The sequence below is a fragment of the Eriocheir sinensis genome, unplaced genomic scaffold, assembly GCF_024679095.1.
Source record: "Eriocheir sinensis breed Jianghai 21 unplaced genomic scaffold, ASM2467909v1 Scaffold252, whole genome shotgun sequence".
Taxonomy (NCBI): Eukaryota; Metazoa; Arthropoda; class Malacostraca; order Decapoda; family Varunidae; genus Eriocheir; species Eriocheir sinensis.
The window spans coordinates 303,819-322,262 of NW_026111557.1; the positions used below are offsets into that span (position 1 = coordinate 303,819).

The window sequence follows — 18,444 nt, forward strand, 5'->3', positions numbered from 1 at the left end:
GATAAGCTAATCCTTCCTCTACAAACAGAAACAAACAGCACATCTCTAACCCAAACAGCACCCGAGTTACAAGCAATTCAAACAACACTGATAGCAGGTGAGACCGCAAAAATTAAGCAAAAAAGTTTAAGAAAAATCAAGATAACTCAAGATAGGAAAAAGATACAGTCAAAACCCCAAGGATGAGAAAGATAGACAAATCCTTCCTCTACAAACAGACACAAACGGCACACCTCTAACCCAAACGGTACCCGAGTTATAAGCAATTAAAACACCACTTATAGCAGATGGGACAGTAAAATTTAAGCAAAAAAGTTTAAGAAAAAGCTAAATATCTCTAGATTGAAATAAGATACAGACAAACCCCAAATACAAAAAAGATAGATAAATCCTTCCTCTACAAACAGACACAAACCGCACACCTCTAACCCAAACGGCACCCGAGTTATAAGCAATTAAAACAACACTTATAGCAGGTGAGACCGCAAAAATTAAGCAAAAAAGTTTAAGATAAAGCAAGATAATTCAAGATAGAGATAAGATACAGTCAAATTTCAATAATAAAAAAGATAGATAAATCCTTCCTCTACAAACAGACACAAACGGCACACCTCTAACCCAAACGGCACCCGAGTTATAAGCAATTAAAACAACACTTATAGCAGGTGAGACCGCAAAAATTAAGCAAAAAAGTTTAAGAAAAAGCAAGATAACTCAAGATAGGTAAAAGATACAGTCAAAACCCCAAGGATGAGAAAGATAGACAAATCCTTCCTCTACAAACAGACACAAACGGCATATCTCTAACCCAATCGGTACCCGAGTTATAAGCAATTAAAACAACACTTATAGCAGATGGGACAGTAAAATTTAAGCAAAAAAGTTTAAGAAAAAGCTAAATATCTCTAGATTGAAATAAGATACAGTCAAATGCAAGATACAGTAAGATAGGCTAATCCTTCCTCTACAAACAGAAACAAACGGCACATCTCTAACCCAAACGGCACCCGAGTTACAAGCAATTCTAACAACACTTATAACAGATGAGACTGCAAAAATTAAGCAAAAAAGTTTAAGATAAAGCAAGATAACTCAAGATAGGGATAAGATACAGACAAACCCCAAGAACAAAAAAGATAGATAAATCCTTCCTCTACAAACAGAAACAAACGGTACACCTCTAACCCAAACAGCACTTGAGTTATAAGCAATTCAAACAACACTGATAGCAGGTGAGACCGCAAAATTTAAGCAAAAAAGTTTAAGAAAAATCAAGATAACTCAAGATAGGTAAAAGATACAGTCAAAACCCCAAGGATGAGAAAGATAGACAAATCCTTCCTCTACAAACAGACACAAACGGCACATCTCTAACCCAAACGGTACCCGAGTTATAAGCAATTAAAACACCACTTATACCAGATGGGACAGTAAAATTTAAGCAAAAAAGTTTAAGAAAAAGCTAAATATCTCTAGATTGAAATAAGATACAGACAAACTCCAAGAACAAAAAAGATAGATAAATCCTTCCTCTACAAACAGACACAAACGGCACACCTCTAACCCAAACGGCACCTGAGTTACAAGCACTTAAAACACACACACAGACACTTACCACACTCGTGAATTTGCAGAGCGTAACAATCAGATTATCGAAAACATCCGACATGTTGAATCTATACGCGATTGAGGCGATCCGCTTGTACCCAGCGAGCGACGTTTTGATGACACTCTCGTTTGTCGTCTTGTCAAACACGTACGAGAGGGCGGCGACGGATGGCCCCCAAGCGCAGGCAAACAGCTGTTGGTCCATAGCCCTCCCTCCGTTTGCAAGGACATAGGGCTCCGATTGTTCCATACGGCCCCGTTTGAGGACCAGTTTCCACTCGTACTCGTCCCGTATGACCCCCGTTTGCTCCGAGGGCATGACGAACTCCTCCGATTTGACCGCCTGGTAGATTTCGGCCAAGACAAACGGATCGAAATTCTGCCCATCATTGACTCCACGGAGATTCGCTTTAAACTGGTCCGCTGTCATGGGTACGTTTTGCTTCCTTGCGTTTTTATTGTGCTGGTCTACGTTTAGCATGATGACAGCATAGGCCAGGGTGAACGCAGCATCACTGGACAGCACGTTTGGGTTATAGGGCGCCACGTTTGGTTTGGGCGGACCTCCGTTTGGATTTGGGGTGAGCGGGGTGGAGGCGGTGGGTCCCGAGCCTCCTCCTGTTGACCCGGGCTTCAATCTACTCCCGGTGTTTGGATTCGCCGAGGTCCCGTTTGGATATCCCGAAGTCCCGTTTGTGTTCCCTGGCCTGAGTTTGCTGGCCCTGTTTGGTCTCGGGGAGGTTGCGTTTGACGTTTGCTGCGTTCCGGGCGCTGGGCGACTCCCTCCGTTTGGATCCGTTGACGATGCGTTTGGGATTGACGCCAAGTTTGAATCTACGACATTCTCATTCCCAGGTGTCGAGATTCCCACGCCTTCCGAGCCGTTTGGAATCTCCCCTACGCTTGTATCCACCTCCCCTGCGTTTGGAATTCCCAGTGTGTTTGGTTCGGTGACATTCGGCCCCTGGGTGTTTGCAATTCCAACCATGTGCGGGATTTCCGTGTTTGACTCACCGGCGTTTGGAATTTCGGACACGTTTGGATCGACGGTGTTTGGCTCATCCACGTTTGCGTCACCCGAAATCACATCCGTGGGTCCAGCGTTGAGATTCTGTGCTCCGTTTGTCTGTTCCTCCCCGGTGTTTGGTTTCCCGTTTGTTTTGGTGTTTGACTCGAACCAGTGTGTAGCGAATGTCTCCAGGACCAGCGAGATGAGCGGAGCTTCCCCGGGCAAACGGAACGACTCCAGAAACAAACGGAGCGCCTCGTCCACACGTAGATTCTTGAAATCAAACGTCCCGACAAACGCATTTAGGATATCCACGTTTTTCTTGGCCGAGAGGTAGTTTCCAAGCGCTTTCTTGCACAACTTAGGGTTCTGGCGGAGAAAAACGGCAATCTCCTCCGCTTCCGTTTGACTCCGCTGCGTTTGGTCCGTTTTCTCCTTGCGTTTGTGATCCGTTTGATCCGTGTCTTCCGCGGCTTGCTTCCCCTTGTCCCTGGATAGACCGGGCGGCTCCGTTTTCCCCTGCGTTTGGACCGGGGTCTCCGCCGTTTGGATCCCGGCTGCCGTTTTCGCTCCCAGGATCCCGTTTTCTATGAGGTAGGCGATTCCCTTCTCCGGCTTGGTGTTGAAGAGCTCTGTCGCGGTTGCAATCACGTTTTTCTGCCGTTTGCGTTTGGTCAGCGTTTGGACGTCCGTTTGTTTCCCGTCGCGGAGTTGCGTGCGTGTGACCAGCCTGGGGGCATGTCCGTATGGGTAAAACACGCCCCCCTCCGCGATTTCCCCGCTGGGCGACCACTTCCCGTTTGGATGTGTTTGTTTTGCAGCCGCGGACGCTTGATACACGTTTTCAAGCGCGGAGTCATCCCTGGTTTTGTCTGCGTTTGCGTCCAGGCTCTCCATCAGCAGCAGCAGCAAATCCAAACACAGGAGGTTATTTCCAAACACGCCTTCAAGCGGGAACACCTGTTTGGAGATGGATTTGACCGTATCCTCAAAGCAATTCGCAGAGAAAACATCGCAATCGTAATTGATATAGAGCTCGTTTGGAAACCCATCCAAACACCAGATATGGATGAGCGTTTGGATAGCGTACTCCTTGTGTGTGTACGTGACCTCCGCTTGTTCCGAGGTCACAAGCGAGAGGATCCGTGTGTGCAGAACCTCGATTTGGTACTTGATGTGTGTGCGGAAACTCTCACACAAACACGCAAACAAACGCAGGGCACTCGTGTAGACCCCATAGCTTCGGTGCGTGTCCAAACGGGTCAGAATCTGCAGGAGGTGTTTGCAGAGGTGGTCCGAGAGAAGGCTGACCAAACACGGTATTTCCCCGATGGTGTTTGACCCGATTTCGAGAGCGACGGTGAGGAGGTTGAGTGCCGTTTGGATCATTTTGACGGTGTTTTGGTCGTTCGTCGGGGTGGTCAGGGATATGAGGAAGGACAGGACCTCCCGGACACACGGTATTCCAAACGGCTGTGTGTTTGGGTCCCCGTTTGCGGAGTTAAACGTCGAATCGTCCCCGTGTTTTGAAGTCACGGTAAATGTCACTCCCTGGGCGTTGGTAAACTTGTCTGACGCTGGTGGTGTTTGCGCTGGTGTTTGGGGCGGTGTGGCGGCCGTGTGGCTCCGAACACCAGCCGCCATGTCTCCCACACCGCCTGGGTCACCCGCCATGCCGCCACAAGCAGCCGCCGGCGTGCCAATCGCCGTTTCGTAAATCTTTTCCGGGGCGGTTTTTCCATTTTCGGCGTTTTTCAGCTCAAAATCCTCGTCCGTTTCCGCCTGTGACGCCTCGTGTGGTTGAGTTGGCGGTCCGCTGGCGTCCTCCGCTCCTCCGCCGGGTGTGTTAGAGCCACCCGCCACAGCCGCCATGCTTCTAACACCAGCCGCCACAACACCAGCTGCGACAACGCCCCCGACACCACAGGACTCAATCTCGGGTTTTGCCGAGGAATTTGACCCCTGACTTCTCGACCTCATATCTCCGGGTCCGTTCGCCGCAGGGGGTCCAGACTTGGCAGCGACCTTCCCCGACCTTAGCTTGACCTTGTTGTGGCAGGGGGTGGAGCTGGGGGCCTGGGGGGCGTCGTGGGGGGGATACAAAGGTAGGCGTGTGAAGATTAATGTCACCATTTGTCGCAACGCTTCCTCGGTGCAAGCTCGGAGAAGGTCACTCAGACGGTTCTCAAAGCAGATCCTGTGGAGGGAGAGAGAAAAAATGTTGGGTCAGTATTGCATTTCCCGGAGTTGTAGGTGGAGTTGGGAGTGGAGTCATGGGTGGATGTTGTAGTGGAAGAGTTGTAGTTTCTTGTGGTGGTTTGCGTTTGGTTGTAGTGATTGTAGTTACTTAGAAAAATGCAGTTGAAGTTAGGCGAAAATTTATAAGTGATGAAAACAGATTAGTTGTGAAAAAAATGTTGTATCAGTATTGCATTTCCTGGAGTTGTAGGTGGAGCTGGGAGTGGAGTCATAGGTGGATGTTGTAGTGGAAGAGTTGTAGTTTCTGGTGGTGGTTTGCGTTTGGTTGTAGTGATTGTAGTTACTTAGAAAAATGCAGTTGAAGTTAGGCGAAAATTTATAAGTGATGAAAACAGATTAGTTGTGAAAAAAATGTTGTATCAGTATTGCATTTCCCGGAGTTGTAGGTGGAGTTGGGAGTGGAGTCATGGGTGGATGTTGTAGTGGAAGAGTTGTAGTTTCTGGTGGTGGTTTGCATTCTATTGTAGTGGTTGTAGTTACTTATAAAAATGCAATTAAAGTTTGGTCAAGACAGGTGAAGCTATGCAAAAATGCCGCCATATTGGACAAGAGCATCCACCAGTTAATCGCTGTGTATGCGTGTGTTTGTGTGCGTTTTTCAGGGGGTTGTAGTCCATGTACGCGTTTGGGATTCGACATGCATGTGCGTAATTTATCTGTGTGCGTCCGTGTAGGTTTTGGTAGAGCTAACTTTAATTGTTTTAGAGATATCTCACAAAATGTACAATCTTTTTATGTTCAACCTGCAGTATTTCTTTGTGTGTGTGTGAGTTCATGTGCGTTTTTCTGGGGGTTCTGGTGTGTGTACGCGTCTGGGATTCGGCATGCATGTGCGTAATTTATCTGTGTGCGTCCGTGTAAGTTTTGGTAGAGATATCTTTAATCATTTTAGAGATATCTCACAAAATGTACAGTCTTTTTATGTTCAACCTGCAGTATTTCTTTGTGTGTGTGAGTTCATGTGTGTTTTTCTGGGGGTTCTGGTGTGTGTACGCATCTGGGATTCGGCATGCATGTGCGTAATTTATCTGTGTGTGTCCGTGTAAATTTTGGTAGAGATATCTTTAATCATTTTAGAGATATCTCACAAAATATACAGTCTTTTTATGTTCAACCTGTAGTATTTTTTTTGTGTGTGTGTGTTTATGTGCGTTTTTCTGGGGGTTCTGGTGTGTGTACGCGTTTGGGATTCGGCATGCATGTGCGTAATTTATCTGTGTACGTCTGTGTAAGTTTTGGTAGAGATATCTTTAATCGTTTTAGAGATATCTCACAAAATGTAGTCTTTTTATGTTCAATCTGCAGTATTTTTGGGGTGTGTGTGTGTTTATGTGCGTTTTTCTGGGGGTTCTGTTGTGTGTACACGTTTGCGATTCAACGTGCATGTGTGTAATTTATCTGTGTGCGTCTGTGTAGGTTTTGGTAGAGCTAACTTTAATTGTTTTAGAGATATCTCACAAAATGTACAATCTTTTTATGTTCAACCTGCAGTATTTCTTTGTGTGTGTGTGTGTTTATGTGCGTTTTTCTGGAAGTTCTGGTGTGTGTACGCGTTTGGGATTCGGCATGCATGTGCGTAATTTATCTGTGTGCGTCCGTGTAAGTTTTGGTAGAGATATCTTTAATTGTTTTAGAGATATCTCACAAAATATACAGTCTTTTTATGTTCAACCTGCAGTATTTCTTTGTGTGTGTGTGAGTTCATGTGCGTTTTTCTGGTGGTTCTGTTGTGTGTACGCATCTGGGATTCGGCATGCATGTGCGTAATTTATCTGTGTGCGTCTGTGTAGGTTTTGGTAGAGCTAACTTTAATTGTTTTAGAGATAGCTCACAAAATGTACAATCTTTTTATGTTCAACCTGCAGTATTTCTTTGTGTGTGTGTGAGTTCATGTGCGTTTTTCTGGGGGTTCTGGTGTGTGTACGCATTTGGGATTCGGCATGCATGTGCGTAATTTATCTGTGTGCGTCCGTGTAAGTTTTGGTAGAGATATCTTTAATCGTTTTAGAGATATCTCACAAAATGTAGTCTTTTTATGTTCAATCTGCAGTATTTTTGGGGGGTGTGTGTGTTTATGTGCGTTTTTCTGGGGGTTCTGTTGTGTGTACACGTTTGCGATTCAACGTCCATGTGCGTAATTTATCTGTGTGCGTCTGTGTAGGTTTTGGTAGAGCTAACTTTAATTGTTTTAGAGATATCTCACAAAATGTACAATCTTTTTACGTTCAACCTGCAGTATTTCTTTGTGTGTGTGTGAGTTCATGTGCGTTTTTCTGGGGGTTCTGGTGTGTGTACGCATTTGGGATTCGGCATGCATGTGCGTAATTTATCTGTGTGCGTCCGTGTAAGTTTTGGTAGAGATATCTTTAATCGTTTTAGAGATATCTCACAAAATGTAGTCTTTTTATGTTCAATCTGCAGTATTTTTGGGGTGTGTGTGTGTTTATGTGCGTTTTTCTGGAAGTTCTGGTGTGTGTACGCGTTTGGGATTCGGCATGCATGTGCGTAATTTATCTGTGTACGTCTGTGTAAGTTTTGGTAGAGATATCTTTAATCGTTTTAGAGATATCTCACAAAATGTACAATCTTTTTATGTTCAACCTGCAGTATTTCTTTGTGTGTGTGTGAGTTCATGTGCGTTTTTCTGGTGGTTCTGTTGTGTGTACGCATCTGGGATTCGGCATGCATGTGCGTAATTTATCTGTGTGCGTCCGTGTAGGTTTTGGTAGAGCTAACTTTAATTGTTTTAGAGATATCTCACAAAATGTACAATCTTTTTATGTTCAACCTGCAGTATTTCTTTGTGTGTGTGTGAGTTCATGTGCGTTTTTCTGGGGGTTCTGGTGTGTGTACGCGTTTGGGATTCGGCATGCATGTGCGTAATTTATCTGTGTGCGTCCGTGTAGGTTTTGGTAGAGCTAACTTTAATTGTTTTAGAGATATCTCACAAAATGTAGTCTTTTTATGTTCAACCTGCAGTATTTCTTTGTGTGTGTGTGAGTTCATGTGCGTTTTTCTGGTGGTTCTGTTGTGTGTACACATCTGGGATTCGGCATGCATGAGCGTAATTTATCTGTGTGCGTCTGTGTAGGTTTCGGTAGAGCTAACTTTAATTGTTTTAGAGATAGCTCACAAAATGTACAATCTTTTTATGTTCAACCTGCAGTATTTCTTTGTGTGTGTGTGAGTTCATGTGCGTTTTTCTGGGGGTTCTGGTGTGTGTACGCATTTGGGATTCGGCATGCATGTGCGTAATTTATCTGTGTGCGTCCGTGTAAGTTTTGGTAGAGATATCTTTAATCGTTTTAGAGATATCTCACAAAATATACAGTCTTTTTCATCACAGGAAAGGCAAACCATTTATACGAACTCATGGAACTGAAAAGAGCCTAAATTTTTCCCTAACTTTGACTGCATTTTTCTAAGTAACTACAAATACTTCAACAAAATGCAAAGTACCATAAGAAACTACAACTCTTGCACTACAACTCCCACTAAAGACTTTACTCCTAACATCAACTATAACTCCAGAAAATGCAATACTAACAGAACATTTTTTCTCCTCCACAACCCTTAACCTAACCTAACCTAAATTTAACTGCATTTTTCTAAGTAACCACAAATACTACAACAAAACCGAAACCACCATAAGAAACTACAACTCTTGCACTACAACTCCCACTAAAGACTTTACTCCTAACCCCAACCACAACCCCAGAAAATGCAATACTAACACAACATTTTTTCTCCTCCGCAACCCCAAACCTAACCTAACCTAACCTAACTTTAACTGCATTTTTCTAAGTAACTACAAATACTACAACAAAACCGAAACCACCATAAGAAACTACAACTCTTGCACTACAACTCCCACTAAGGACCTCACCCCTAACCCCAACCGCAACCCCAGAAAATGCAATACTAACACAACATTTTTTCTCCTCTGCAACCCCAAACCTAACCTAACCTAACCTAACCTAACTTTAACTGCATTTTTCTAAGTAACCACAAATATTACAACAAATCTGAAACCACCATAAGAAACTACAACTCTTGCACTACAACTCCCACTAAAGACTTTACTCCTAACCCCAACTATAACTCCAGGAAATACAATACTAACACAACATTTTTTCTCCTCCGCAACCCCAAACCTAACCTAACCTAACCTAACCTAACTTTAACTGCATTTTTCTAAGTAACTACAAATACTACAACAAAACCGAAACCACCATAAGAAACTACAACTCTTGCACTACAACTCTCACTAAGGACCTCACCCCTAACCCCAACCACAACCCCAGAAAATGCAATAATAACACAACATTTTTTCTCCTCCACAACCCCAAACCTAACCTAACCTAACCTAACTTTAACTGCATTTTTCTAAGTAACTACAAATACTACAACAAATCTGAAACCACCATATGAAACTACAACTCTAGCACTACAACTCTCACTAAGGACCTCACCCCTAACCCCAACCACAACCCCAGAAAATGCAATACTAACAGAACATTTTTTCTCCTCTGCACCCCTCAACTTAACCTAACCTAACCTAACTTTAACTGCATTTTTCTAAGTAACTACAAATACTACAACAAAACCGAAACCACCACAAGAAACTACAACTCTTGCACTACAACTCTCACTAAGGATCTCACCCCTAACCCCAACCACAACCCCAGAAAATGCAATAACAACACAACATTTTTTCTCCTCCACAACCCCAAACCTAACCTAACTTTAACTGCATTTTTCTAAGTAACTACAAATACTACAACAAATCTGAAACCACCATAAGAAACTACAACTCTTGCACTACAACTCTCACTAAGGACCTCACCCCTAACCCCAACCACAACCCCAGAAAATGCAATACTAACAGAACATTTTTTCTCCTCTGCACCCCTCAACTTAACCTAACCTAACCTAACTTTAACTGCATTTTTCTAAGTAACTACAAATACTACAACAAAACCGAAACCACCATAAGAAACTACAACTCTTGCACTACAACTCTCACTAAGGACCTCACCCCTAACCCCAACCACAACCCCAGAAAATGCAATACTAACACAACATTTTTTCTCCTCCGCAACCCTTAACCTAACCTAACCTAACCTAACTTTAACTGTATTTTTCTAAGTAACTACAAACACTACAACAAATCTGAAACCACCACAAGAAACTACAACTCTTGCACTATAAAACCCATCCATGACCACAGTCCTAACCCCAACCACAACCCCAGAAAATGCAATACTAACACAACATTTTTTCTCCTCCACAACCCCAAACCTAACCTAACCTAACCTAACCTTATACCCCTTACCTGAACGCTGAGTTGAGGATCTCGCACACGGCAGCATTGGTCAGCAGGGGGCCGGCAGCACACAGCACCAGGGAACTCAGCAGCCAGACTATGCTGTACAGCACCACCTCGTCCGATGCTGACTCGGTTCCTATAAATCTCGCCCTGCTGACTGCTGCGGCTACTGCTTCTGCTGCCTCTGCTGACTCTCGTAGGCTGCCTGCTGAGCTGTCCCGAGGGTTCAGCAGGCCATAGCTGATCATCCTGTAGCAGTAGAGGTGATAGTAGTAGTAGTAGTAGTAGTAGTAGTAGTAGTAGTAGTAGTAGTAGTAGTAGTAGTAGTAGTGGTTGAATTTCATACCATGTGACTGACTCTATATTTTTGCTTGTAACTTTTTTTGTGTGCGGTTAAAAAATGTTAAATTGTGTGTGCGCGTAGAGGAAGGATTGACGCACATGTACACCAAATTTCAAAGTCCTAGCTCACACGCACACAGAGATATGAGACCAAATGCGCACATATATATACACACACACATACTTGTAGATGATGTATTTTTGCTTGTAACTTTTTTTGTGTGCGGTTAAGAAATGTCAAATTTTGTGTGCGCGTAGAGGAAGGATTGACGCACATGTACACCAAATTTCAAAGTCCTAGCTCACACGCACACAGAGATATCAACCTAAATGCACACACATATACACACACACACACACACACTTGTAGATGATGTATTTTTGCTTGTAACTTTTTTTGTGTGCGGTTAAGAAATGTCAAATTTTGTGTGCGCGTAGAGGAAGGATTGACGCATATGTACACCAAATTTCAAAGCTCTAACACACACGCACACGGAGATATGAGACCAAAACACACACACACACACACACACTCACACAGACCCAACCACAACCGCAGAAAACGCAAAACTAACTCAACATTTTTTCCGTATACTTATTCATACGATACAACCTTCAAATTTTCACCAAACTTTAACATCATTTTTCTAAGTAACTACAATAGCTACAACCAAACCGAAACCACCACCAGAAACTACAACTCCTCCCTACAACCTCCACTAAAGCCCATACCCTAACCCCAACCACAACCCCGGGAAACGCAAAACTAACTCAACATTTTTTCCGTATACTTATTCATACGATACAACCTTCAAATTTTCACCAAACTTTAACATCATTTTTCTAAGTAACTACAATAGCTACAACCAAACCGAAACCACCACCAGAAACTACAACTCCTCCCCTACAACCTCCACTAAAGCCCATACCCCTAACCCCAACCACAACCCCGGGAAACGCAAAACTAACTCAACATTTTTTCCGTATACTTATTCATACGATACAACCTTCAAATTTTCACCAAACTTTAACATCATTTTTCTAAGTAACTACAATAGCTACAACCAAACCGAAACCACCACCAGAAACTACAACTCTCCCCCTACAACCCCCACTAAAGCCCATACCCTAACCCCAACCACAACCCCAGGAAACGCAAACTAACTCAACATTTTTCCGTATACTTATTCATACGATACAACCTTCAAATTTTCACCAAACTTTAACATCATTTTTCTAAGTAACTACAATAGCTACAACCAATCCCGAACCACCACCAGAAACTACAACTCCTCCCCTACAACCTCCACTAAAGCCCATACCCCTAACCCCAACCACAACCCCGGGAAACGCAAAACTAACTCAACATTTTTTCCGTATACTTATTCATACGATACAACCTTCAAATTTTCACCAAACTTTAACATCATTTTTCTAAGTAACTACAATAGCTACAACCAAACCGAAACCACCACCAGAAACTACAACTCCTCCCCTACAACCTCCACTAAAGCCCATACCCCTAACCCCAACCACAACCCCGGGAAACGCAAAACTAACTCAACATTTTTTCCGTATACTTATTCATACGATACAACCTTCAAATTTTCACCAAACTTTATCATCATTTTCTAAGTAACTACAATAGCTACAACCAAACCGAAACCACCACCAGAAACTACAACCTCCCCTACAACCCCCACTAAAGCCCATACCCCTAACCCCAACCACAACCCCGGGAAACGCAAAACTAACTCAACATTTTTTCCGTATACTTATTCATACGATACAACCTTCAAATTTTCACCAAACTTTAACATCATTTTTCTAAGTAACTACAATAGCTACAACCAATCCCGAACCACCACCAGAAACTACAACTCCTCCCCTACAACCTCCACTAAAGCCCATACCCCTAACCCCAACCACAACCCCGGGAAACGCAAAACTAACTCAACATTTTTTCCGTATACTTATTCATACGATACAACCTTCAAATTTTCACCAAACTTTAACATCATTTTTCTAAGTAACTACAATAGCTACAACCAAACCGAAACCACCACCAGAAACTACAACTCCTCCCCTACAACCACCACTAAAGCCCATACCTAACTAACCACAACCCCGGAAACGCAAAACTAACTCAACATTTTTCCGTATACTTATACCTACGAAACAACCTACAAATTTTCACCAAACTTTAACAACATTATTCTAAGTAACTACAAGAGCTACAACCAACAAGAAACCACCACCAGAAACTACAACTCCTCCCCTACAACCACCACTAAAGCCCATACCCCTAACCCCAACCACAACCCCGGGAAACGCAAAACTAACTCAACATTTTTTCCGTATACTTATTCATCTGATACAACCTTCAAATTTTCACCGAACTTTAACAGCATTTTTCTAAGTAACTACAACACCTACAACCAAACCGAAACCACCACCAGAAACTACAACTCCTCCCCTACAACCCCCACTAAAGCCCATACCCCTAACCCCAACCACAACCCCGGGAAACACAAAACTAACTCAACATTTTTTCCGTATACTTATTCATCCGATACAACCTTTAAATTTTCACCAAACTTTAACATCATTTTTCTAAGTAACTACAACAGCTACAACCAAACCGAAACCACCACCAGAAACTACAACTCCTCCCCTACAACCCCCACTAAAGCCCATCCCCCTAACCCCAACCACAACCGCAGAAAATGCAAAACTAACAAAACATTTTTTCCGCACTGACCTCTAACATCATAAATTTTCACCAAACTTTAACAGCATTTTTCTAAGTAACTACAACAGCTACAACCAAACCGAAACCACCACCAGAAACTACAACTCCTCCCCTACAACTCCCACCAAAGCCGCTCCCCCTAACCCCAACCACAACCGCAGAAAACGCAAAACTAACAAAACATTTTTTCCGCACTGACCTCTAACATCATAAATTTTCACCAAACTTTAACATCATTTTTCTAAGTAACTACAACAGCTACAACCAAACCGAAACCACCACCAGAAACTACAACTCCTCCCCTACAACCCCCACTAAAGCCAATCCCCCTAACCCCAACCACAACCGCAGAAAACGCAAAACTAACAAAACATTTTCTTACCTGTTGACAGCATTGAGGGCACCGCGTGTGACTGGTCCGCTGGTATCCTCCGCTTTGATGATGGCCAGAAAGGGTTCCAGGTAGACCAGGGGGGGGAGGGGCGGGTCAGGGGGGGTCAGGGTCATCAACCGACGCTGGAGTTCAACCAGGGGGAGGGTCAGGTGGTGATGGTGGTGGTGGAGGTGGTCTACCGGGTCCTGGAGGAGGAGGAGGAGGAAGAGGAGGAGGAGGAAGAGGAGGAGGAGGAGGAGAAGGAGGAAAGATTAGTTGTCGATATTGCAAAACTCTCTCTCTCTCTCTCTCTCTCTCTCTCTCTCTCACACACACACACACACACACACACACACACACACACACACACACACACACACACACACACCTGTCCAGACCATCGCTGCGATCCTGTCCTCCTAATGGCCGCCAAGAGGGGAGTCACTTCCCCCAATATAATCCTCCCGTACACCAGAGTGGGGGGTGGGGGGGGCGCCAGGACAAGGGGGGCAGGTGCGGCGGGTGTGTGGGCAGGTGTGGGTGCCGTCCCCGCCCCCCCACACCCGACGGCAGGCGTGGAATCTGCGGGTTTGTAGAGGCGAGTTTTCCGGGAGAATTGTAATGTGGGATTTTGACGAAGTTTCGGATGTCGGTCTTCCTCCTCCTCCTCCTCCTCCTCCTCTGGTCTTCCTCCCTCCTCCTCCTCCTCCTCCTCCTCCTCTTCCTCTTCTCTCGCCTCCCTGTCAGCCATCTTTGTAGTAACTGTAGTGGCCTTCATTCTGCAGTAGACATTGTGGTAGATAAGTGTGTCTCGTCTCTACTACAAATAGTCTTGGTTTAGTAGTAGCTGTGGTAGTAGTAGTGGTTGTCTTCAGGCCACATCGCTCTGAAATAGTAGTAGTAGTAGTAGTAGTAGTAGTAGTAGTAGTAGTAGTAGTTGGAAAACCCCCCTAAACAGACTTGCCGAGAAGGTTAGACGCCATTCGGAACTTTCAACGCTCCGAAGACATTTATATTTTTCATTTTTTCTCCATAACTACAACAGATACAACTAAATCCTTGCTACCATAAGAAACTACAACCATTCACCTACAAGTACCACCATGGACCACGCGCCTACCACACACCACCACACCAGGAGACGCAAAACTAACACAACTTTTTTTTCTTTTTATAATTAGGTTACCCCAAACGGACCTCACATTTTTCATTTTTTCTCCATAACTACAACAGATACAACTAAATCCTTGCTACCATAATAAACTACAACCATTCACCTACAAGTACCACCATGGGCCACGCGCCTACCACACACCACCACACCAGGAGACGTGAAACTAACACAACTTTTTTTTCTTTTTATAATTAGGTTACCCCGAACGGACCTCACATTTTTCTTTTTTTCTACATAACTACAACAGATACAACTAAATCCTTGCTACCATAAGAAACTACAACCATTCACCTACAAGTACCACCATGGACCACGCGCCTACCACACACCACCACACCAGGAGACGCGAAACTAACACAACTTTTTTTTCTTTTTATAATTAGGTTACCCCGAACGGACCTTACATTTTTCTTTTTTTCTCCATAACTACAACAGATACAACTAAATCCTTGCTACCATAAGAAACTACAACCATTCACCTACAAGTACCACCATGGGCCACGCGCCTACCACAACCCACAACACCAGGAGGGAGGAAACTACCACAACTTTTTTTTTACTTATAATTAGGTTACCCCAAACAGACTTTATATTTTTCCTTTTTTCTTTATAACTACAACCACTACATCTACAACCATGCCACAACAATGAACTACAACCATTCGCCTACAAGTACCACCATGGGCCACGCGCCTACCACACACCACCACACCAGGAGACGCAAAAAGGACAGAACTTTTTTTTCCTCTATAAGAGTTAGGTCAGACATAATCGCTTTTTTCTCTATAACCACAACCGCTACATCTACAACCATGCCACCACAGTGAACTACAACCATTCGCCTACAAGTACCACCATGGGCCACGCGCCTACCACAACCTACCACACCAGGAACCGCAATAATGACAGAACTTTTTTTTCATTTATAAGAGTTAGGTCAGACATAATCGCTTTTTTCTCTATAACTACAACCGCTACATCTACAACCTTGCCACCACAATGAACTACAACCATTCACCTACAAGTACCACCATGGGCCACGCGCCTACCACAACCTACCACACCAGGAAACGCAAAAAGGACAGAACTTTTTTTTCATTTATAAGAGTTAGGTCAGACATAATCGCTTTTTTCTCTATAACTACAACCGCTACATCTACAACCATGCCACCACAGTGAACTACAACCATTCGCCTACAAGTACCACCATGGGCCACGCGCCTACCACAACCTACCACACCAGGAAACGCAAAAAGGACAAAACATTTCCAGAACCACCATTACCAATACCACCACCATCACCGCCACCATCCCATATGCCGCCATTTCTCCTTAATTAACCCTCTAACTACCCTCACACATGACCCTAAGTATCAATTATGACCTCAGGGTGATTATGCCGCCCCGGTAATGGCCGCCGAGGGGTTGGATGAAGAGAAAACAGGGAAAATAAGGGAGCAGTCCGCCATTACCTGTGACATCAAGACCCAGCCCAAGACCAGCTGACGTGTTGGCTCAAGGGACCCCGCGTATAAATGTTGTGCTTTATATAACGTGTTTTAAGGTGTTTTAACGGTGTTTTAATGGCTCAGGGGACGTGTTTTAATTATTTGAGAGTGCGCCTGGCTCCTGTGCGCTTATCCGTGTCCTTAGAGGTCATGTGAGGGATTAGATAGATAGATAGATAGATAGATAGATAGATAGATAGATATAGATATACATATAGATAGATAGATAGATAGATAGATAGATAGATAGATAGATACATAGATAGATAGATAGATAGATATATAGATAGATAGATAGATAGATAGATAGATAGATAATTGTAATTGATTTTAACGTCACCAATGAATGCTATCCCTGACAACGTTAATTACTGTAAACATTCCAAAATAATTAAAAAAATCCACGTAATATAATTTTTTAAGCAACAATACCCCAAAAAAAGGAGAATGGAGGAGGTAATTGATTTTAACGTCACCAATGAATGCTATCCCTGACAACGTTAATTACTGTAAACATTTCAAAATAATTAATAAAAAAAAACATGTAATATAATTTTTTAAGTAAACTATCATATAAACAATCATTTTTTTAAGCAACAATACCCCAAAAAAAGGAGAGATAGAGCGAGAGAGAGAGAGAGAGAGAGAGAGAGAGAGAGAGAGAGAGAGAGAGAGAGAGAGAGAGAGAGAGAGAGAGAGAGAGAGAGAGAGAGAGAGAGAGAGAGAGAGAGAGAGAGAGAGAGAGAGAGAGAGAGAGAGAGAGAGAGAGAGAGGAGAGAGAGAGAGAGAGAGAGAGAGAGAGAGAGAGAGAGAGAGAGAGAGAGAGAGAGAGAGAGAGAGAGAGAGAGAGAGAGAGAGAGAGAGAGAGAGAGAGAGAGAGAGAGAGAGAGAGAGAGAGAGAGAGAGAGAGATAGAGCGAGTGAGTGATTTAGAGAGAGAGAGAGAGAGAGAGAGAGAGAGAGAGAGAGAGAGAGAGAGAGAGAGAGAGAGAGAGAGAGAGAGAGAGAGAGAGAGAGTGATTTTAGAGAGAGAGAGAGAGAGAGAGAGAGAGAGAGAGAGAGAGAGAGAGAGAGAGAGAGAGAGAGAGAGAGAGAGAGAGAGAGAGAGAGAGAGAGGCCTACAGCAGGGATAGATATATATATTAAAATTAGGCCTTGTATAATTAAAAAAAAATACGACTGACCCTCAAATTATCGTACTCAGCCCATGTATAGGCCTAGTATCTACATGTTTCTGACGCCTAACTATTGCCAAAAAATATCAGGAATTAACGATTTTAACGATAAATGGAAGTTAATCTCGTTATTAGGGACCAGGGGACATTTTTTTAGGTAGGAATTCGATAATTATATGACGGCGAGGTACGACATTTTGACATCGTTTTAGATATTCGCTGCAAATTACCACTTAAACACCTTAAAACCCCTAAAAACAGCTAACTATGACCATTAAAACACGTAAAACACCATTAAAACACGCCTGGGAGCCTTAAAACAGCTTAAAAAAATAAATAAGTGTCAAGCTGGCAGGGGAAGGAAGGGTCCCTATCGGATATATAAAGCACCATAATAAACCACAAAAAAACAAATATAAGCTTAAAACCTTCTCTATTAATTAAAAAAACCCACTAATTAAACTTCAAACACTTATAAACCAATTAAAACGCACATGATACCTCAACTAAGGGTCCCATATATAAGACTAACAAAACACTCAATAAGCCGCAAATGATCCCTTAAATACCTTAAAACACCTAAAACCACCTCGCTAAGACCATTAAAACGCATAAAACACCCTTAAAACACGCCTGGGACCCTTAAAACAGCCTAAAAACCCGTAAATAAGGGACACACATATATCGCAATACACGACCCCTAAAACACTTTAAAACACCTAAAACCACCTCGATATGACCATTAAAACCCGTAAAACACCCTTAAAACACGCCTGGGACCCTTAAAACAGCCTAAAAAGCCTTAAATAGGGACCTCGACTAAGGGTCTCGTATATAAAACCAAGCTAACGTTATGTACGCTTCAAATTACCCTTAAAAACCTTAAAATACCTAAAACTACCTCGCTATGTCTACT

The 18,444-nt window shown here is 43.2% G+C and overlaps 1 protein-coding gene across 5 annotated transcripts in view; it reads right to left on the reverse strand.

Annotated features, from left to right (window-relative positions):
- LOC126991220 (Golgi-specific brefeldin A-resistance guanine nucleotide exchange factor 1-like) overlaps positions 1–16,391 on the reverse strand; it is a 41,126-nt gene extending 24,735 nt beyond the window's left edge. For 4 of the 5 annotated variants that reach the window (XM_050850003.1, XM_050850002.1, XM_050850004.1 and 1 more), the window contains exons 1-5: positions 16,319–16,391; positions 14,061–14,558; positions 13,682–13,878; positions 10,212–10,454; positions 1,616–4,814 (exon numbers count right to left, since the gene is read on the reverse strand). In XM_050850003.1, coding sequence (XP_050705960.1) covers positions 1,616–4,814; positions 10,212–10,454; positions 13,682–13,878; positions 14,061–14,450 — 4,029 coding nt within the window. In that variant the 5' untranslated portion in view covers positions 14,451–14,558; positions 16,319–16,391. The remainder of the gene's footprint in view (positions 1–1,615; positions 4,815–10,211; positions 10,455–13,681; positions 13,879–14,060; positions 14,559–16,318) is intronic. The other variant, XM_050850001.1, reaches the window with a different exon arrangement.
- Between the last annotated feature and the right edge of the window lie 2,053 nt (positions 16,392–18,444).